The sequence below is a fragment of the Sapajus apella genome, unplaced genomic scaffold (assembly GCF_009761245.1).
Source record: "Sapajus apella isolate SASKATOON/1434 unplaced genomic scaffold, GSC_monkey_1.0 scaffold40, whole genome shotgun sequence".
Lineage (NCBI taxonomy): Eukaryota > Metazoa > Chordata > Mammalia > Primates > Cebidae > Sapajus > Sapajus apella.
Window position 1 is genome coordinate 7,953,883 of NW_022436980.1, and position 22,263 is coordinate 7,976,145.

General features: G+C 38.5%; 2 protein-coding genes across 13 annotated transcripts in view; one reads left to right on the forward strand and one right to left on the reverse strand.

Moving 5' to 3' along the window:
• Positions 1-22,263, reverse strand: part of GTPBP8 (GTP binding protein 8 (putative)) — a 35,253-nt gene that overhangs the window by 5,311 nt on the left and 7,679 nt on the right. For 2 of the 6 annotated variants that reach the window (XM_032299071.1, XM_032299077.1), the window contains exon 5: positions 20,981-21,099. In XM_032299071.1, coding sequence (XP_032154962.1) covers positions 20,981-21,099 — 119 coding nt within the window. Of the gene's footprint in view, positions 1-12,707; positions 12,920-14,506; positions 16,017-19,475; positions 19,594-20,980; positions 21,100-22,263 lie in introns of those variants that run through there. The other 4 variants (XM_032299076.1, XM_032299075.1, XM_032299072.1 and 1 more) reach the window with 4 other exon arrangements.
• On the forward strand, positions 968-16,318 carry NEPRO (nucleolus and neural progenitor protein). 7 transcript variants are annotated; one of them, XM_032299065.1, is made up of 9 exons: positions 973-1,229; positions 3,164-3,318; positions 6,389-6,468; positions 7,007-7,132; positions 7,580-7,657; positions 9,267-9,628; positions 9,972-10,033; positions 12,530-12,771; positions 15,222-16,318. In XM_032299065.1, exons 1-9 carry the CDS (start codon positions 1,127-1,129, stop codon positions 15,319-15,321), a joined length of 1,308 nt encoding a protein of 435 aa, XP_032154956.1. In that variant the 5' UTR covers positions 973-1,126; the 3' UTR covers positions 15,322-16,318. The 7 variants fall into 7 exon arrangements, with proteins under 7 accessions (XP_032154958.1, XP_032154956.1, XP_032154957.1 ...); XM_032299066.1 differs by having other exon boundaries at positions 15,227-16,318; XM_032299064.1 differs by having other exon boundaries at positions 15,253-16,318.

Consider the following 22,263-nt stretch of genomic DNA (forward strand, 5'->3'; position numbering starts at 1 on the left):
TTTTGGAGGATGGCCCAGGTAGAGTAAGTAGTATGTGTAAAAGTGCACAGAAGGAGCCTGGAAAGTGTTCCAATAAAGTAAGACTGTTTGCATTAAATAGTAGTAAAAACAAAAACAATATCAATTATGGTAAATGTTTATTGTTTGTGTGCCAGGAGTGCCTTGGCATTTTACAAGTCTGTGAGATTGATACTATTATTATCATCTTCAAGGGGGGATGAAGGGATACTAAAGTCTGGGGGAGGAGGTAAGTAACTTTCCTGAGATCAACAAGCTAGTAAGCAGCAAAGCTAGAACTGGATGGAACCTTGGCAGTCTGTTTCCAAAACTCACTCTAATGTTTTTCTGATACGTTACTGTGGGAGTCTTAAGCACTTAAATAAAGGGACATTAATACGGCTGAGGATAAGTGAATTATTAGAAAGATATTATAGAGGTAAGGATCAGTAGAGCTTGGAATATGATCTTGTCTTGGAGACTGACAAAAGTGGGAATGACAGATAGATGACTTCCAATTTTCTCTTATGTGATGTAGGTTTTTCTGTGGTTCAGGACATAAAGGAGCCTTCCTTTACTACTCAAAGCAAACCACTCCTTCTTCGTTACAAATTCCACACCTTGCATAAACCTCTTTATTTCATTTCTTCCTTTTCCCCCTAATGTCTGAGGTAGAATTGGGGGTGAAAGCACCAACTCAATTCTGGGCCTCATTTTCCATATTTGTAAAATGCTTAGAAGTACCTAATAGTTCCAAACTTGGTTGTACTTCCGAATGCCCTGTGCGAAGTTTAAACAAAATGCATTTCCTGTCCCCATTCGCAGAGAGTCTGATCGATTAGTATCAGGATGGGGCTTTTGTTCCCCCAAAACACACCCCCGTGATTCTACGCGGCCATATGTTGGTAACCAATGCACAGATGACTGTCTAGGCCCTTCCCAGTCCCACCATTCAGTGCCCTCCAGCGCCCCCACGCGTTTACTCGGTGAAGGCCGCCCCCAGCCCAGCTCCCGGCCCCGCCCGAGTCCCACCCCCTGCTCGCTTCCCGCCCGGACCCATCGCCCCTCCTCCGATCGTTCTGCGTGCTCTCGCGTAGCTCCGCCTTTTCTAAGTCTGCCGCCTCGCAAGATGGCTGACGTGCTGCTGGGCTCCGAGCCGTGGAACCGCGTGAGGATTCCTAAGGCGGGGAGCCTCAGCGCAGTGATGGTGCAGAACCCCAGCGCCACCCTTCGTGAGTGAGGCGCCGGGCGAGGACTGGGGATGTTTTCGGAGGAGGCCGCCCGGCCGGGCCGGCGCACTTGGGGTGGGGGGCGGGGGCGGGTCCGGAACTTCCCGGGCCCCGGAGACGCTGAGAAGGGGCGCGGGGGGAAACACACAGGGGTCGTGCGGTCCCTGCACTTTGCTGGAGGAGCTCGTAGGGCCTCTGGCTTTACAATCCTTCATGCAACCCGCTGTGCTAATGCAGGGCTTGGCTGGAGAGGTGAAGAACCAAGGTTCAGCCGTGAGCGGAGGGGGCGGAGAGACGTGGACTTATTAGTGCCGGGGAACAGTGCTGCCTGGGAACCCTTGCTCGCCCGGGCTTCGGGGAGCCTTGTTTACCCTTCCGTCCATTTCCCCTTTCTGTCCTTTTCCTGCCTCCTGCCCCCTGCCCCCGGGGAGCGGTGGACGTCACCTAAGCACCGGGACACTATCTGCTTATCTGTAAAATGGAGCTAGTCGTCCTACCCCTCACTGGAGCGTTGGCGATACCTAATGATGTAATTCAGGAGCGAGTGCTCTGTAAACGACAGTGTTTTACCACCTAAGTGGAAGGTACTGTTAGGGTGTAGAGCACATAGTAGGTAGGAGCCTGGCGCCAGATGCTTTGGATTTGAATACTAGCTCTACCCTTTGCTGGAGTTTGAGGGAATTATTGAACCTTTCTGTGCCTCATTAATCTCGCTTTCAAATGGAGATAAAAATACCTTCCTCATAGGGCTGTTTTGGGGGATGAAAGAGTTGATATTATGAAGAAAACATTTGGAACACTGCCTGGCATGGTAAATGGGCACTCAAATGGTAGCTGTTATGAATGTTAACTACTTAGACCCGGGGCCCAAGGGAGAGAATAGTCATGGGTTCTTAGTTTGTTTCTGGTTGGGCCAGTAAAGCCCCTTCCTCATTCCTCTTTTCGCTAGAGACAAACTAAAAACCATGGCTTCAGGCTGCAAAAAAGCCCAAAACTAAACAGAACAACAAACAGCAAAGTAAGGCGGGTTGGACACGCTTGACTTAGATCATCACATCCTCTTTCCCATCTATCCATCCTACATACTTTACACATTATCCCATCTGTCCTCCTACACACTTTACAGATTAATCTTCCCTTTTTCTCTATTCTTTAACAATTCCTATCAGGCATGGGAAATCACCAACTCACTACCCATCCCTGAGGCAGCCCATTCTGTCTTCAGATAGTTGTTGGGACAGGAAGAAAATTGTTGCTACCTTCTTAAAGTTAGCAACCAGCCTTTACTTCCCCCTAGAATGCTAGTGCTACCCTTAGAGCCATAAATAGCACGTGAACTACGTCTTCGACTTTATGGACTGCTACAGATTTTCAGACTAGGTAGCATCTGCTGATAAGCACCTGCTGTTCAGTCAGTCGTTCATCAAATAAGATTTCCAGTTATTATGATGCTTTTTCTTTCCGAATATGTTTGTGTCTCCCTTACAGTGATACACAGAACCCTTGATTTTGAAGACTGATTTTATCCATTCTATCTTGCTTTCGGGCATAGCAAGCAACATGGGGAGTTAGAGAAGTATTACCCATGTTGTGACTTGTGCCCCACCTTCAAGGTGGGGGTGTAAGTGTACACCAAATGACTGACAGCACAGTATTCATATGAAAGATTATTAAACTATGATAAAATGCAATGTGAAGATAGAGATTCTTATTTACCAGATGTTATCTTAATGATTTCCTGGATTTTATATCATCTGTTACCATTTTCCAGCTTTTCTTACGCTTAGAATCCTTATGTTCTTACAGTTGAGACTGATTACATTAGTTTTTGATTCCTTTAAAACAAATAAGGAAAGATGTGTCTTTCAGTGTGTTTTTAATATAATATACTTAATGTAGAAATACATACTAAATCTTATTAAATGTCTCTGCTTCAGACCTTTGGATTGCAGGTGTAATTAAAGAATGCCATCTCGTCACAGTATCGCTGAAGAGCCGAGCCTTAGATGCAGAAACAGATGTGTTATGTGCAGTCCTTTACAGCAATCACAACAGAATGGGCCGCCACAAATCCCATTTGGCCCTGAAACAGGTGAGGAAGCCCTGTAGTTGAGACCCAACCTGTTCACTTGAAAATGTAGATCACACTGCCACTTACTATTTTGCTATTTATGGGACTCTCAGTAATTATTTGTGATATATAGGTCTATAGCCCACAGTTACATGGGACTTTCTTTTTATTTTTATTTTTTTCCCCTGAAAGCATTTCAAAAAGTAATTTTTTAGAAAAGAAGTATGTTTAGATTAATTCTTTCCCAGTCTTGTTTCTAATGGGTAACTAAGCGTTGTCTTCATTATATACTATCTTTAACAACAGTGCCTTTGCCCAGCTCAAAGATAAAGGATTTGAGCAATACAAAGTGTTGGACATTAAGAAGCAGTTCCCTGAGCATAATCAAAATGCTAAAATTATAAAAAGAACAAATCTGTTTACTTATATGGGGTACGTAATCTAATTGGTGGTATGTTAGAGCAAATGGGTATATAGCAAGTTGTGGTATAAACTGGTTTCATGTAACGTCTGGAATTTAAGACAAAATTGGGCCCTCTAGCTCAGGGGTTACACCATAGAGTAGAGCTTCTTAAGCTGGCTTCCTTATATGCTCATTCATTCATTCACTTAATTCTGCAAGTACTTTCTAGAAGGTCAGAGAGCAGTCCATTGTGTGACAGGGCCACCTTGCAAGTGTTTTTGAACTTTCTGTGTACCAGGCACTCTGTGTAGTGCTGTGTATACAGGAATGAAAAAGATGTAGTCTCTAATCTTATAGATGTGTGCTTTCTCGTTAGTTTTCTACCCCGAGTACTTAAAGTAAAAAGGATGAAGATTTTATCAAAGAAAGATATGGGATCATGGTCTTTCCCTAAATTTTCTATTCTATGTTGGCTTTTATTTTTTTTTGGAGTCTTTTTAATCCAAAAGCAAGCTTGCTGACCCTCAAAAATGAATGTATTTCTGTTTCTAGTTGTAACTAATCACCCAGTCATAAAAATTAGGTGTTCTCTAGTCTAGTCTCTTTTATGTAGCTCTCCCATCCAGGCAGTCCATAAGGCAAAACTTCCTCTGCATTTGGTCACCTCTTCAGTTCTGGCTGCCATTTTCCTTTCTTAGACCTTGTCAACTTCTGGTTGTCTTACTGTCATAACTGGTGCGTCCTCCTTCACTTTTTCCTAAGCTCTGGCATATTCTAAATATGAAAACCAGGTTAATCATCTGAAAACACAACTTTGATTTTTAGTGGTTCTCCATTGTGTCCTGAGTAAAGACCAGACTTTTTAGCTTGGCTTACGAGATCTGTGATCTGGCCTCTTCAGTCTTATTAGCTCAGGCTTCTCTCTCATGTTCAGATGTGTTTATTCCAGCTAACCTGAACTCTTAATGCACCTACATGCTCACTGTTTGTTCCTCCTTCTGAGTCTGCTCACCTGGTCCTGTATGTTTAGAATGCCCAGCCTCTCCATGTCTGCCTGTTAAAGGCCTTCCTATTAAGTTCCATTTTAAGCCTTCCTGGCAGTGATAGTCTATGTTATAGTAATCTCATTTTAAGTTGTATTTTTCTGATTATTACTGAAGTTGAATTTTTTTTTTTTTTTTTTTTTAAATTCTTGGCTATTTGGACCTCCTCTTTGTACTTAACAGCATTTAATACAGTCTGTGTTGTGGTGAAGTTATTTGTGTATATATTTTATATTCTACGTGATCCCTTAGGTGGGAAACATGTTTTATGCTTATGTTGCTGCTGCAGCTGCTATTACCACTTCTACTACTATCTTATAACTGCTTAACATTTCACAGTTCACAGAGAACTTTCATGTAAGTAAACATTCCCCTAAATGAAACACAGAAAACAGTCTTGATTCCTGTTCTGTGGAGTATATGTAGGGCATGCTGGGAGATAAAATGGTATTAGAAACTTCCCTATCTCTAGTTGCTAAAAATCTAGTAGTAAAAATAGGAAGACATGTAAATTATTAACTAAATGCTAAGATAAAGAACAGACCCTATTTAAAATTGCAATTCCCTCAGCACTCCTTCTTTGCTTTATTTTTCTCCATAACACTTAACACCACCTACCATTGATTGACTGCCTTTTTCTCCCAGCTCTAATGTAAGCTCCGCAAGGGCAATATAGTTTGTCCCTTTTGTTTGCCACTGTGATCCAGTTCTTAGAACAGTGTTCAGTAGGCGCTCAATAACATTTAAATTTTTTTTGAAAAAAAAGGTAAGCGCCATGCATTGTACAAAATGCTGTAGGAATTCTGTAGTCCTCAGGAATACCACACAAAGGGCAGCGTGAGACTGCATCTAGACAGATACAAAAATTTGGGTGGGCAATGGCAACTAGAGTATCTTGCTAGAGCTGCAAATATACTTCTAGAAATTGAACCAAGGTTATGGATTCTGTTTTAACAGCGGTTTTCAGAACAATGGAGGGAACAGTCCTTAAATTCTTTAGGTCAGCTCCTATCTTCAGTTTTCAAGTCTGGACACTATCCTTTGAGGGAGGTAGTGACAAAGCAAGAAGGTAAAGCACTTGGAAAATACAGTAAGTGAACTATGGTTCAAAAGGAAACAAAAGGGAAAAACTCAAGAGAGAAGGGAGGAAGAGGGAAGATGCAGAGGAACATGAGAACAAGCTTCGTATACTCAAGGAATATATTTGTTCAGTGTTTAAAGCCAATCATTTTCCTCATCTCTGTGGTACTTTATAGACTGTTGAAATTTAGTAGTTAATAATTTGCTATCTTGTTTGAGTAGTTTCACTATTAAAAATCTCATGGCCTCTGCAAAATTATAATCTTGAGAATAATCTATACTCATTTTGGTCCTTTATATAACATCAAGCTCATTGTGGCATATGCTAATTTCTTAGGACTCACCTGATTTTAAAAATGTGTTTGGCTGGATAAATTCCAAATTTGTAACCAGAAGCAATTGCCTGCACTTCGGATTTCTCTAACCTGAGAAAAAATAAGGTAGTCTATGGTATTTAGCATATTTCCATACTTTGAAAATCTAGAACTCATCTCTTTCATGGTCATAATCAGTGGCCACGTCTGCGTTACATACACATGAATTTGAGCTGCTCTTCTTCTTTCAGGTTGAACAATGTTTAAAACGTTTGAAAAACATGAATTTGGCAGGTTCAATTCAAGACCTGTTTGAGTTGTTTTTTCCCAGGTAAGTGGTCCAGTTGCTTTGTGATGTGGTGGGCTGGAAACTCGATGTCTTGTGATCTCCCTTTGATTTCTCTGTGCTTGGTGTTGGAATATAATCGTTATACTTCAGCTGTGTAAATTTTAACATGAGGCACCTGGTGTTTGTGGTAATCTTCTGACATTGGTGTATGGGGAGTGACGAGTGTGAACTCTGGGTCATGGTAGATTGTATTAAAACATCAGTGGGCTGTTACTGCATATAACTACTTAAAATTGACCTTAAAGCAAGTCTTCACTTGAAAACTGCTATAGAAATGTTTTATATTTAAAAAAGTAATGGGAGCTTGCAGAGAGCTGAACATGTATGTGAAGGGTCGCCCAGTGAAGGCATGGAAGCTCTATGCCCCTTCTGCCATACCTTTCCCTATACATCTCTTTATTTGAATCTTTTGTCATATCCTTTATAATAAAGTGGTAAATGTAAAATAAACCTTTTTTTTTTTTTTTTTGTTTTATAAAAAAAATAATGTACTTTTTCTATTTTTTTTTTTTCTGTCAAGTAAAAATCAGCCTGTAAATACCAGTGTCGTCCCCGGTCAGCCAGTGGTGGAGTTGGTGTTGATGAAGGTTTTGGGAGCCTGCAAGTTGTTGCTTCGCTTATTGGACTGCTGCTGCAAAACATTTCTGTATCCTTGAATCTCTTAAAATATACCTTCTTTTGAATTGAAATTGTTTGGATATATTTAACAGTAGTTTTGTTTGAAAGCTAACACTTGATAGGAGTTATAACCTGTAGGAATTTTTAAGCTTTTGCTTCTTGGCCTCCTTTTCTCAGGAATTGCCTGATGTGGCCATTGCCAGAGACTGCCTGACACTGTATTATCTAAAAGCACTGATAGCTAGAAATTCTTAATCTTAGAAACTAAACTTTAAGAAGTAAATTTAATAATAGGAGCACTAGCAGAGTGTTTATTACTGTATTTTAAAGTTTAAAATTCTTAAATAGAACATGCTTTAAGGCTTTAATACCTTTAAGAAAATTCTTTTCCAATATATTTCTTCATTCATGATTGTAACTTACAAAACCCAAATTAACTTTGGTTTTGTTTTCCCACCTTAAATTGATTTTCCAGCTGGACTGTGAAACATCTAGGTTTGCAAGAGTTCATTATTTTAAACCTTGTGATAGTGGGGCTGGTGAGCAGGTTATGGTATGTACATACCTCTGAAATCCTTCATTTCTTTCTCATTTCCTTTCAGCCTAGTATTTTATTAGTAGTATCCAAACTTACTTTCCTATGGGGTTACGGAAGGTGCAGGCATTCTCTTTCTTGATTTGATCAGAGTTTTTTGGGGGTAGATGGGAAGCTGAGTGCTAATGATTATGTCAAAGGAGTAAGCTTGGTATCTCAATCTACAAGATCAGCCCAACACTGGGCAACTAAAAAAATTGGGAGTGACTGGTGTGACATTGAAATCTGGGTCATGGTAGGTTGTAGTGAAACATCAGTGGACTTGTATTGAGCATTAAAAAAAATTAATGTCTGGGACTGGGAATTGCAGTAATAAATAATTGTCGGCAGTAGTCATACTACAACAGGCCATTTAAAATGATGCTATTCCTGGGCTGGCTATATCACTTGATTCCTTCTGTCACTTGGTTTCTAATTTTTAATGGCAATGATAAATGCATTATTTGACCTTCTTATGTGCTACCTGAAACACCACTGCTTTTCTAAGCATATTTAGTTAATGTACGCTGGTAATATTTGCACACTAAAGAGATGTTCTTTTGCATGTCTCTCAGAACATATTGTGAAACTGATCTGATGGATAATTAGAATTTGTCTGTTTTGGGCCATTTCAAGCAATTAAGATTATTAGCTCTAATATGAACGTAAGAAAACACTGGGAGGGGAAAAAAAGTTTTTCTGTGTTTAGAGATTGAAAACCTTGTTTTGATGTCTTAACCTGGATATCTCAAGTACTATTTCCTATCGTTTTGTTTTTTATCCTTATTCTTAATCAGAGATAACAGTGTTTGATTACAAATCATATTATTTTAAAATGCTAAACCTTCGAAACTTTTCTGTAATGAAACTAGCTTTAATTTTTGCTGATTACAATAATACAACGCCTATTTTAAGAAATTAAAGAAAAATGTAAAGAACCTGAAGTTTGCCTAAAATCTCACCATCTAGATAAAACCACACTTAAGACTTTGATATGCGTCCTTTGTATATTTCTCCATGTAGTACTTTGTTTTTGAATATATTTTTCCTGGTGGACTGTCCTATGGTTTTTTGAGTAACTTTTTTTTTGTTTTTGAGGTGGAGTCTTGCTCTGTCACCAGGCTGGAGTGCAGTGGCGAGATCTTGGCCCACTGCAACCTCCACCTCCTGGGTTCAGGATGATTCTCCGGCCTCAGCCTCCCCAGTAGCTGGGACTACAGGTGTGCACCACCACGCCTGGCTAATTTTTTTTTTTTTTTTTTTTTTTGTATTTTAGTAGAGACTGAGTTTCATCATGTTGGCCAGGATGGTCTTGATTTCCTGACCTCATAATCTGCCCACCTTGGCCTCCCATAGTGCTAGGATTACAGATGTGAGCCACTGCGCCAGGCCTTGAGTAACATTTTATACTTGGGATTTTTCTGTTGGGTTGGACTAATGTGGCTGTTTGCAAGTGTGCACTATAGTGTTTTTTATACATACTGGAAGACCTTGATAGCCATTTATTTTCAGCTTTTAATCTTGCAAGTTTTTTATGTACTCTGCAAATTGTAATTACTGGCTAATTAGCTTCTGTTTCTTTCTCTAGGGTTCTCTATAAAGGTGTTTTTAAAAGGTTGATTTTGTTCTACGAGACTTTGTTTGGATTGCTTCAAGAAGTCTCTAGGATTCAACCAATGCCTTACTTCAAAGATTTTACCTTTCCTTCTGATATCACTGAATTTTTAGGACAGCCATTTTTTGAAGTCTTTAAGAAAGAAATACCTACAGCTTTTGCAGCTAGAGGAATAACTAAATGGCTAAATAAGCTGTTTTTAATAAGCGAGCAGTCACCAAAGGCCATTGAAGAAACCTTACTTGGAATTTCCAAAAATGATGAACAAATGAAGATAAATACACAGAATAATGAGGATCTTGGACAGCCAGTAAAGAAGAAGAAAGTTTTCAAAGGTAATTTGCTTTGATACAGCACATACTCTAGTAAAACAAAAAGCAAATAAAAAGAAACCTGTTAAAAGTATAGTCCTGCACTGCATGGAAAGAAATTCAACATCTCACATCTTAATTTTGACCCACATTGATTATCTTTAGAGAGGTATTGTAATACCTATGCCTTCTAAGCTTGAGTACTTAAAGTTGTTTTTTTTATTTCTGTAGTAGCTTCCTAGTTTTTTTGTTTGCTTTATTTCTTATGTAGTAATTTAGCAAGAAATGTCATGCACTTAATAATCTGTTGTAGATTTGAAAATAGTGTTCCTAAATTTTTTTATCTACAATTTTTCCACCTCCACAGAAAAGTCATCAGAATTTGATGTGAGGGCTTTCTGCAACCAGCTGAAACACAAAGCTACACAGGTTTGTCTGGCTTCATTAAATTTAGCTTATGATTTCTGCTAATTTGTAGAGGATGCTTCTTACCAAGGGAGAGCTTGAATTTTCTCATTTTATCCGCAGCTCTAAGCTTAATGCCTTCTTATTGTCAGTGTTCGCTTCTGAATGAATTAGGGGTAGGGGATGTTTAATACATCCAGTTAATTCAGTTACTAGAGTACCTTTAAAAATGTTTTAGTAGGAGTTTCTCTAGAATTTTAAAGTAACTGCAAGATCTATCATTAAGTATGGATTGTGCTGCAGGTTAAGAGTATAGGCTTTGCAGTCAGACAGATGGTTTGAATCCTGGCTTTGGTACTAGCTGTGTGACCTGTAAGTTTCCTGATCTCTTCGAATCTCTATTTTGTAACAGTAATATGCGCCTCCTAGGGTTGTGCCAGTTTAATGTAGGTAAAGTCTTCAGGAGTCTGGAGTATGCTAAGCATTTAATTGGAGTTAGATGTTATTAGCTACTGTCATCATTTTGGTCATCATCCTCATCATTTGTCATGAAGCTATTCCTTTGCTCTTGTTGAGGTTCAAGTTTTAACATGATCTATTAATGTCTGTAAATTGTTTGTTCTGAACCTAATAGCATATAAGTATATCAGCATTAGTGTTTTACTCAGTAACTTGACTTTTTTTTTTTTAACCCCGTCTTTGCAAAATGTCTTTACTTCTGATATTCTTCATGGGTTAGTTTACTTCAAGAATTCTTAAGCATACTTTCTTGAACTTTAAGGACTCCATCTTCCATTGATGTCCTGTCCAATTCATGAATTCAGAGTGAGGAATAATACTTTCTGTGCCAGGCATTGTTCTAAGTACTTTATATGCATGAAGTCATATAATTATTAATAGCACAAAAGCTCTGTAAGGTGGGCACACTTATTACTGTTTTCATATTTCAAATGAGGAAATTGAGGCATAGAAAGGCCAAGAAAGTTGGCCAGGCCACATAGTGAATAAATGGCAGAGCTGCGATTTGAATAAAGGCAGTATGGTTTCGTAGTCTCTTCGTTACCATTCACCAGTCCCCAGAATAGTTTTTCAACTGTGTCTAAGGAACTATGGTGCTTTGTGAGCCTTGAAACTTCTGCAGCCCGTGCACCTTTTTGTAGGTGAGCTGGTTTTGAAGCTGGTGGGTCAACATCCGTCTTATTCAAGACTAATTGCTACTATATTTTTCACAAATAGCACTAACATGCTTAGCTTGCTTTTAAAGCAAACTACTTCTATAAACTATTGACATGGATTGTTACTTTTATATTTTCTACTTCTTTTTAGTGTAAGAAATTTGGAAGAAGGTAAGCAGAAAGATAGAGCACATCGTGTTGTAGGTAGATATTTTCATAAAGAAGCAATAAACGTGGCCAAGTGTGGTGGCTCACGCCTATAATCCCAGCACTTTAGGAAGCTGAGGCGGGTGGATCACGAGGTCAAGAGATCGAGACCATCCTGGTCAACATGGTGAAGCCCCGTCTCTACTAAAAATACAAAAATTAGCTGGGTGTGGTGGCGCACACATGTAGTCCCAGCTACTTGGGAGGCTGAGGCAGGAGAATTGCTTGAACCCAGGAGGTGGAGGTTGCAGTGAGCCGAGATGGTGCCATTGCACTCCAGCCTGGGTAATAAGAGCGAAACTCCGTCTCAAAAAAAAAAAAAAAAAAGAAACAATAAATGTTAGTAAAATCCAAATGTGACTTGATATAGAAAGAAGGGGTTGAAGAAGCAAAGATGCCTTGTCAAGATGGTTGAAGTAGAACTGGAAGTGTTGCTCAGTTGAGCATTTTTAACAGATGTTCAGTGCTCATTAGCTGATTAATGGGCCTACTCTCCTGGGCGCTTTGCAAGGCCCCATGTCTTTCCTTTTTTCAGAAACATTTCTAACAATGAAGATGTTTGCTCAGGACATGGAAATAAGTGAAAAACAAGTTGTGATAGTCTAGTGATGTAGAGGAGAAGGGCTTTTCAGTGACCACCCCCCCAAACCCCCTGCAGTTAGGCTTTTGCCAGCATTGAATCATGGGGTTTTATTGTTGTGTGTGTGTGAGATATAATATGTGTTAGAATATTTACATTAACGTTCCTGTCTCCATCTAATTCAGCTGCAGATGGAACCGTTCTGTCCTGGTACAGGGGGGAACAAAACAACTTGTATGTGGAGCAGTGGAGAAAAATTCAGGTTTTAAAGACATGAGGAAAGCTTAGTGAACAAAAATTTCCTTAAAGATTGATAATTCATTTTTTAAAATTTTTGTGGCCACCTAGCAGGTATATGTATTTATGGGGTGCATAAGATATTTTGTTACAGGCATATAGTGCATAATAATCACAGGGCGATTGGAGTATCCATCACTTCAAGCACTTAAGGACTGACCATTCTAATTTTTAAATTTTGATTGTGAGCTAGCTTTCCCAGTTGTCATATAATTACAAATCAGTAGCACGTCATATTTTTCTCATCTTTTCACATTTCAGACCAGCTTTGATTTTAAACTAAAGACAACCAAGCATTCTTCTCAGAAAGTGATAGCAACTCCTCAAGCCAGACGTTTTGTGCAAAGATTCCGAGAGGCTGAGTCTTTTACACAACTTTCTGAAGAAATCCAAATGGCAGTTGTATGGTGCAGGAGCAGAAAACTCAAGGCTCAGGCCATTTTTCTGTGTAACAAACTTCTTAAAAGCAACCGGCTTAAACATCTGGAAGCTCAAGGTACTAGGTAGGTGTATTACAAAATTTATGTTTCTTTACTTTTTCTGTTGTTATGAGTAAAAGCATATATTCAGGTCACTTTTCTTTAAATGTGATGTCCAGCAGCCACAGCGGGGCTAAATTGGGATGTACTCAAACTGCAATTGCATTTGCTGCTTTTGTTTTAAGAGCAAAGCTATATATATCATTGGAGGAAGAAGATAAACAGGTTAATTGGACTTCAGTCATTTATGGTCTTCGCTCATTCAAGAAGCATTAAGAATATCTGGTGTGCTGAGCCTGAGGATACACTGCATAAAGACAGGAGTTGGTCTTCAGGGAGCTCAGGGTCTTGTGGGCAAAGGCAGCTTTTCTGCAGACAGCTTCAGTGCAGTGGGATCATGGTATGAGAGCAGAAGCAGAAGGTGCCTACCTCCTGTGAGGCCCATACCAGACTTCTGGGGTCATGGTCAGATTTGCTGTTTATAGTGGCTGGACACTCTATATATTGATTTCTTTTCTGTGATTTTTATATTCAGAACTGTTTAAGGTGCTTATCTTTGCTTGTGAACCAGTATTGCATCAAGCATTACATGAAGTTTGACATTAGACACTTCAGGGCTTAATGTTAACGATTTCAGACACAAATAGGTATTCTAAGAGCCTACTCCACCTTCACAGAGGCAATTATTCTGACCTGTTAATGTTTTCTTTAAGAAATATCCTGTGCATACCCCATAGTTTCTTATCCATAGTTAGCTATGGATATTAGCTAACAGGTATTCAGGGCTTCAAAATTCATTCTTGGGGATGAACCAACTATTGAAAATGTGTTAATTTTTTTTTTTTTTATTTACAGAAAAGATAGTCCTGTTTTAGAAAAAAAAAATTAGTATACAGTGAGGGTTTTGTAACACATTTTGATTAGAAGCTATGGGAAAAGTGGTTGAATATTCCTAAGGGATAAAGTGCTTGAGGGGTTTTTACATTGAGGTGGGCCCCCTAAAGCTCTGCAATAACCTAAAAGTGATCTATTTTATGGCTGAAAACGCAGTCTGAGCTGTAGAGAAGCATTCTGTTTAAAATTGGGTTTAAAGGCTGAGCGTGGTGGCTCACACCTGTAATTCCAGCACTTTGGGAGGCTGAGGCGAGTGGATCACAAGATCAGAAGTTCAAGACCAGTCTGATCAACATGGTGAAACCCGTCTCTACTGAAAATACAAAAATTAGCCAGGTGTGGTGGTGCATGCCTGTAATCCCAGCTACTCAGGAGGCTGAGACAGGAGAATTGCTTGAACCCGGGAGGCAGAGGTTGTAGTGAGCTGAGATTGTGCCACTGCATTTCAGCTTGGGTGACAGAGTGAGACTCTACCTCAAAAAAAAACAAAACAAAAAATGGGTTTAATATCAAGGGTAGATAGATGAGGCAGAGGTAACAACTAAAAGTTAACGAGAAGGGTAGCAAACTGGTGTTTATTGGTTAAACCATTATTCAGTACTCCCCCAGATACAGTGTTCCTTCATATGGCCCTGTTTTGCTGTTTCATTCAAATATTTATAGTAAACTTTCTAATTTATTGAATGTCCATAACATTGTGGGGTACACAGTATGTTTCCCATTTCATAGATGGGTAAACGGAGGATTTTGTTCAAGGGGTTAGATGTGGAACTCAATTCAGGCCCTCTGTTTTCCTTTCAACTTGGAAGTACACCCACCTTCTCCCCACTTAAAAGTCACTGCTTATAGTAAGATAAGAAAATGGTTTGGAAGCAGAGATTATGATTTACTTTATTATAGTGGACTTCCTCAAAGTTTTCTGTCCAAGCTCATCTTTTGAAATCTATGGCATACAGTGAAACAATTGAGCAAGGCATGGATAAACCTTGTGGCAGTGTACCCTATGTGGAAGCAAAACATCTAAAATGATCAGCTGTTGGAGTTCTGAATTTCCAAACTTGCAGATGACATATGAATCATAATAAGGGTAGCTTACGGCTGTTAGTGTGTCTGGGCCGGAAGCCCTGTCTTCACATTGTTTTATAAACTCTTAGCCTTTATTCCTTTTTCCTTGTTCATTTTCTGCCACCGCATGAAGTTGATTATCCAGATTTGGATAAATATATACTGTCAGTTTTTTTCATTTGTTATGTTTCCTCATGCCCACTCATTACATTATGAACAGATTAGCAGTTACGAGTGAAAAGCTATGACACTGAAGTAGGGAGGTATCTCAGCATTCAGCTGATTGCTAGGCAGCTGTACTTTTGAGAGCTTGAAAGCAAAATGGGGACACATTCATCTACATTTCAATCAGAGGACATTTGTGTTCTGAAGAAAAACAGATTTGGGGTGAAACTTAATATTTTTCGATGTGGTTCTGGGATTGTACACAGGCACTGGACTTGTAGATAAGTTGTGTATTTTTCTTCTCAGTTGGTAAATTAAAAGTCCTTGAGAATGTTTTTCTGCATCTTAAGCCCAGATTTTTCCTCTCTCTGTCCTTTAAAGTTTGCCGAAGAAACTAGACTGCATAAAAACGTCTATTTGCAACTGCCTTCTTCGTGGCTTAGGTATTAAAACTTCAAAGCATCATCTGAGACAGAGAAGATCACAGAATAAATTTTTACGGAGACAAAGGAAACCACAGAGAAAGCTGCAGTCGACTCTTTTAAGGAAAATTCAGCAATTCTCTCAAGGGACTCAGAATGTTGCTGCAGATACTGGTGCTAAGTGGAGACTCGCACACTGTACTGTGCATAGAACTCATCTCTACCCTAAGAGTAAGCAATTCTTGAGTAGTGGAGTTTCAATGACTGTCATGCAAACTAAGGAGAAAATGATTCATGAAAATCTTAGAGGCATCCATGAAAATGAAACTGATTCGTACACAGTGATGCAGAGAAATAAAAACAGTACATCAGGAACTATTAAGGAGACAGATGACATTGATGATATTTTTGCTTTAATGGGAGTTTAGATGTTCGTACATGAGACTTAATAAGTGATTACCAAGGCTAGTTCAGTATTCTGTTTTAAGTGGAACTGCTGAGATCTGGAAGTACCACCTGGACTCACAGAGGAGCTGCTTTAGTGCAGCATTGCAGAGGAATTCATTCCATTTTAGTTAGGTTTACATTTAAAGTAGCACCATGCCATTCATCAACAAGTACTTCTTTTTGGCTTCAACCACATGCCAGGTGTTAAGATGAAAAGTCTGCCACAGCCTGCCTTTGAGAACCAGATGTAATTCCTTGAGTGAGGCTAGTAAGTCTCTGAGACATTGAATAATTTGACTTACCAGTTTAATAACCATTTGCAAAAACCATTGTGCCTTGAGGTAGATGAGGAGTAGCAAGGAAACACCTGAAAGGTCATTTTGGCCTCATTAGCTCCATTGTAGGTAGGTCTGCCTCTTAATACTAAAGTTTGTAGCTCCTGACAATTGTGCTGTCTTGTTTATATATTGGAATTGATCATCAAGCTTTGCCGCTGCTTGTATTACCAGAGTCTGGTTACAACCGTTATTTCTGTTCATTTGTTCATCTTATATTAAAGTGAGTTTGGAGTTCTCCAAGAAGTTTTAATTTTTATTTGGGTGCCAGTGATTGATTGATTCCAAATAAACCTTTTTTACAAAAACGATATAAAGTGGTTCATGGTAACATATGAAATATAACAGGATAACAGGTAGTTGAGAAAGTAAAATGAGAAAATCACGTTAGGAGACACAAAATGGACCCAGGAATGAGGCTAGTACGTTTGTAATTTGGTGTTGATGCTGTCATCTGATAGGGGATGTTGCTTTATACTACTGCTCTGAGGGAGTACTTCTTAAGTATTTTCAAATAATGATGTGAAGTTTGAGGTAGGTATTTTTTGTGTTCTAACTTTTCTGGAATTAGGTTAATAAGCTTTTGTCATACCCTTAACTTTTGTTACATAGAGATTTAAAGAAAAAGCAGTACTGTAGTATGTACTGCATCCTTCTTTTCCATTCTTTATTTGGCTTTCTTCCTTCCCTGTCTGCCTTCTGCATTTTCCCAGTTATCTCTACCAGTGGTTCTCAAACATTAGACTTTTTGAGAATCACCTGTAAGCCCCTTCCCAGAGACTGATAAACGGGCCAGAAACCTGGATTTTTAACAAGGATCCCAAGTGATTTTGGTGCAAGTGGCCCCAAATCCAGTTATATCAACTCTGCTTTAGCTTCTCTCTTGAAGTCTTGTTAACTGGTTTCTTAATCTCTAGTCACTTTTCATACTCCTTTTTGCTGCCTACCAAATGACAGTAGCTATTTAGTGGCTTAAAATATGGACAATAATAAGATTTCATTCCAGACAAGTCTAGAAAGGCCATTAACTTCTAAGTGTCCTTGTGTTCAATATATTACCTTTACCTATTAAGAAATGGAAGGTTATTAGTAAGAGAACTGGCGTATAGCTTTGTGGACCATAGGGCTAACTTAAAAAAAAAAAAAAAAAAAAACTTTTGTGGAGATGGAGTTTCACCATGTTGCTTGGGCTGGTCTCAAACTCCTGGACTCAAGAGATCTATCCACTTTGATCTCCTAAAGTGCTGGGATTATCCACGCCCTAGTAAGTAGCAACTTTATCACTTCTAGACACAAGTCATTTATAAGAACAGTGTTTGAGACCTCTTGTGTGCGACTTCAAATCCTCTTGGCCTTCTTAACTAAAGTCACTGCTGTGGCAACCAGTTTCAAGTAGAGGCTGAATCTTGCCTTTTGCTCTGGGGACTTCTCACTTCCTGCCCCTGAGCCTCTGACCAGCTGCAGGAATTGCCTGGCACTTGGGTATGTGTACAACCCGGAAGAGGTGTGGGGCCACCCCATCCCCTCATCAAAGAAATTCAGAGGCACAGTGTGAAGCTAAAGTAACTCCATCTTGGATGCTAATCTACCATGTTGACTTCTGATAACTTGTTCCAGGAATGCCTCTAAGATTTCTACATTTATCTACTATTAAAATAATACACACTCACTGTAAATCCTGGCCTTAAGCAAATTATATGCTATGCTGCACACAGCATTCTTGCCTTTCCCTGAGGGTTGACTTCAGGGTCTCACGTGTTCCTTCTGAAGCATGTATGCCCTTTTCTCTATGGCATATAAGCCTTGGGTCTGCGGGTAACTGCGGGGATCCAGTGTCTCATCACTGCCTGAGACATAGCTTCTGTGCAGAAGTCCCTATTAAATGTTTCTGACAAACTGGATTTGTCAGCCTCTTTCTTTGGCATCTCAGTACCCCCAGCCTTTAAGGGTAGGCTGCATAGAACCTGCTCACTTTTTGTGTATGTAGAACACATATTTCCTAAGAGTTCTCAGATGTTCCCTCAAGATCTAGCACTAGTACCTATGTTTTGGCTAACTCAACGAATATGTCATTAATAGGCTTGTCTGTCTTGTTTCATTTTCCCACTGTTCCCTGGGATCATTTACCAAATTTATGTATGTACACTTTTGGCTCAGGCTCTGCTTATAGAACCAAGAATAAGACAAAGCAGTCGAGTAACACTGGCAGACAAATAGATGACTTGTAAGAAAATTCTTGTCACTATGTATTTTAATGAAAGCCTATATTAAAAAATCTTTTTGGCTGAAAACACTGCTGGTTATAATTAGACCAATTCCATAAACTATGAAACAACTGACAATATATTCAGATTGACTTTTCTGAAAAAAGCCACAAAGTTGGTTTATAGCTTTAATTTTTTTATCCAGCAATACAGCTATAATCTTTTACTATTCAGCTTCCCTTTGAAAAACTAAGCCACTTATATGAATAGGTCAGTGGCACCTGCACAAAAATCTTTTCTATTAACTTTATTTGAAAGGCTTTATCTTTCCATTCTGAACCTTAAATGTAGCAGTCTAAACTGTTCTGTCAGCTTTTTTCTCTTGCCCTTTGCAAATTAGTTTTCTCACCTAAAGCTATTTTCATTTTTCGATTTTTCACTAGTGAAAATGTTACTCCCTTATGAAAGGACATTTCATGTGATAAATCTACCTGTGAATTTTGCTATATTTCTTTGTTGGTTTGGCTTTACAAATGTGTAGCTGTCTTCTCATATGCTACCTTTTGTAAAGCCATTCATTTTAATCTTAATAGCTTTCAAGGATAGAGTAACAAATGAATTTCAGAGAAATCAAGTAAGTTGCCCAAGATCCAACATACATAATAAACATCAGAACTGGAACCTGATTTCTGTTCTTTTGGTTGTTTCCAACATGGACTAACACATTATCAAGAATGTTTTCAATATTCAAATAGGGACTCACATAGGCTTACATATAGGAACATTTATTCATCAACTTATCTATTGATGCCTAACAGAAAAGCAGCCTCCTTTTACTTAGCCTATTTTAATGTTTTTTTAAAAAATACACATGGTAGACATTTTCTTTAAAAGACAAAAGCCCAATGAAACAACAAACCCTTCTATACATAGTTATAATAGGTTTTCATTTTATGGACTTCTATATGCTCTTGTCAGTTTGTTAAAATAGGGCATCTGTTCTAATGGACACCATAATTCAATTACTTGTAAACCTTTTCTTCCCCGAGCCACTAATTCTTGTTTTGACTTCTCAAAGTTGCAGGTTTTAAAAGCTGAAATGATCTTCCTGGGAGTTACAGATGCACAACATTTAAAATAATGTTGAAATTCTTCTAGGTATTTAACTCCAGTTAGCAGAAAGCTTTTTTCTTTCTTTTTTTTTTTTTTGGAATCTTCAGCTAAACTGGGAGCCATTAATTAGTCAAGTCAAGATTTCCTGTTACATTTGCTATAAAGCATCTCAGTAGATGGATTCCAGAAAAGGTCACAGCACTGTGAAAAGAAAAAATAATTTTCTTCCTTTCCTCAGAGATTCGTCAACTTAAAAAATTATAAATTCTTGTGATTCCATGCATGAAAGCAGAACATCTTTTAATCTGTTCTAGCTTTCTTCTCTTTCCCCAGCCGCTTCGTGTAGTATTCTAAGATCTGATGATCAATGTTATCCCATCCATTTCCTTCACGATTCCAAAAATTTCAGTATACCTTCCATCTTGCTTTGTTTTCCAGAATTAGTCTTGTATTTTTTTTTTTTTTTTTTTTTTTTTTAATTCTGCCTGGGTTTTTTGTTTGTTTGTTTGTTTTTAATATTCTAGTTTGTTCTTTTTGTAACAAAAATTTAATTACCTTGTTAGACTTTTCAGGTTTTAAAAAATTTACTATTATTTTATATATTATTTTTATATGATTGTATATATTATTTATCTACCTGTCTTCCTATATCCATCAGTATGGAGATCAGCCAAAATGTTTCTCAGGTATGGATACACTACAGTTTTTTGTTTTTTTTGTTGTTGTTATTGTTTTTCTTTTTGAGATGGAGTCTTGCTCTGTCACCCAGGCTGGAGTGCAGTGGTGCGATCTTGGCTCACTGCAACCTCTGCCTTCCAGCCTCAAGTGATTCTCCTGCCTCAGCCTCCCGAACAGCTGAGATTACAGGCGTCTGCCACCACACCTGGCATTTTTTTTTATTTTTTAATTTTTCTAGAGACAGGGTTTCACCATGTTGACCAGGCTGGTGTCGGACTCCTGACCTCAGGTGATCTGCCTGCCTCGGTCTCCCAAAAGTGCTGGGATTACAGGCATGAGCCACTGTGGCTGGCCTTCAAATGCCTTTAGTTTTAAGTGACACCTTAATTTAAGAAACACTCATATAATATTACAGGTTTTCAGTACATAAAGTTATAAAAACAATTCAGCCAACAAGTGGATAAAGAAAATGTGGTATAATGTTTCATGGACTACTACTCAGCCATAAAATGGAACAAAATAATGGCATTTGAAGCAACCTGGATGGAGGTGAAGACCATTATTCTAAGTGAAGGAACTCAGGAATGAAAAACCCAATACTGTATGTTCTCATAAGTGGGAGCTAAGCTATGACGACACAAAGGTATAAGAGTGATAAAATGGACTTTGGAGACCCAAGAGAAAGGTGGGAGAGGTAAGCAATAAAAGACTTCACATAGGGTACAGTGTACACTGCTCAGGTGATGGGTGCACTAAAATCTCAGAAATAACCACTGAAGTATGTTTCCATGCAACCAAAAACCACCTGTTCCCCAAAAACTATTGAAATAAAACAAAAATTTAAAAACCGACGACATTCTCATTTATATTACTTCATTAAAAACAGAAAACAAAACAATTCAATTCTTACCTTACAGCAAACAACTGAGGAAAACATCCTTGAGTTTTCGTGTTAACAAATTTCTGGATCTCAAGCACTTGTTTTAAAAGATGTCCTTTGGAAGATTTGTCAATTTTTGTTAATACAATCTATAAGAAAACAAATTTTTAAGCATTAGCAAAGTGGTTGTTCATAATTTTACGCATTTTAGCTACAATATTTCATTTATAACTAGGTTACCCGTGTAAATTTCTTATCTCTTTATACCTATTTCCTCATCTAAAAAATAACAAAAATCCATAAAGGAGGAACTGTGAAGATTAAATGAGCAAATGTCTGAAACACTTTAAGTATACAGTATGTGTCTGCTGCTTACAGTGCTTTAATCACACAGGGCCATAATATCTTGGAAAGATCAATGAGAAGGGTCATATTTGCAATTGTGATACATGTTTAGATGATCACAATATACCTGACAGATTAGGATATATAAATGAATATTGGCTTTATCTATATAAAATTGCCCATTTGTAATCAGTTTTTGACCTATACTCTAAAGAAAAAATCAAAAATCAGGTATTTGTAGGTTGTAGCTACTAGTTATATTCCAAGTCAGTCCAGAATTTTACTTGTCCAAAGACAAGTACATAGTGCAGAAAGGTCAAAGTATGGATGATTACAAAAATCAATTAAATATAAAACCTTAATCCACCAGGTATTCCTAGTGAGATTCTGTAAGATTAAATTTCCTGGCAAATCATTTATGCTTTTTAGTCATAAAAGATGCTAATGGCAGGAGTGTGTCGTGTCATGATATATATACTGTATTGGTTTATGTCCATGGTTACTTTCTCATAACTCCCATAGCCCTTGTTACAATCTTTTGTTATAATGTTGGATGTGTTAGGCATCGGGAAACAAAATCTTTCTGACCTCCTGCCTTCCATTCTCCTGCCTTCCATTCTCCTGCCCTATGACAAGACTTGTAATCTTCCCTCACCTTTCTGATTGTGGGTCATATGACCCTCATTCCAGAGAGGGTCCCACTCCATACCCGGGGGAAGGAATGCTGATGTCATGAATCTTCCATTAAAGCCCAGGAAGACTTGGTTTGGAGAGCTTTCAAATAGCTGAACACAGGGAGGTTTCTAGAGAGTGGCATGCCCAAGGAGGACACACAGGTTCTGTGCATCTTCATTGTATCCTTTGCAACATACTTTATAATACCATCAGTAAACATGTTTCTCTGAGTTCTGTGACCTACTCCAGCAATTAAACCCAAAAAGGGGATAGTGGGAACCCTGACTTGAAGC

Bases quoted from the DNA above. Each gene is read 5' to 3' on its own strand.
- NEPRO (XM_032299064.1), top strand. From the start codon at position 1,127: ATGGCTGACGTGCTGCTGGGCTCCGAGCCGTGGAACCGCGTGAGGATT. The intron at 6,469-7,006 runs GTAAGTGGTCCA...TTTTCTGTCAAG, and splicing joins TTTGAGTTGTTTTTTCCCAG to TAAAAATCAGCCTGTAAATA. The intron at 10,034-12,529 runs GTTTGTCTGGCT...TTCACATTTCAG, and splicing joins TGAAACACAAAGCTACACAG to ACCAGCTTTGATTTTAAACT.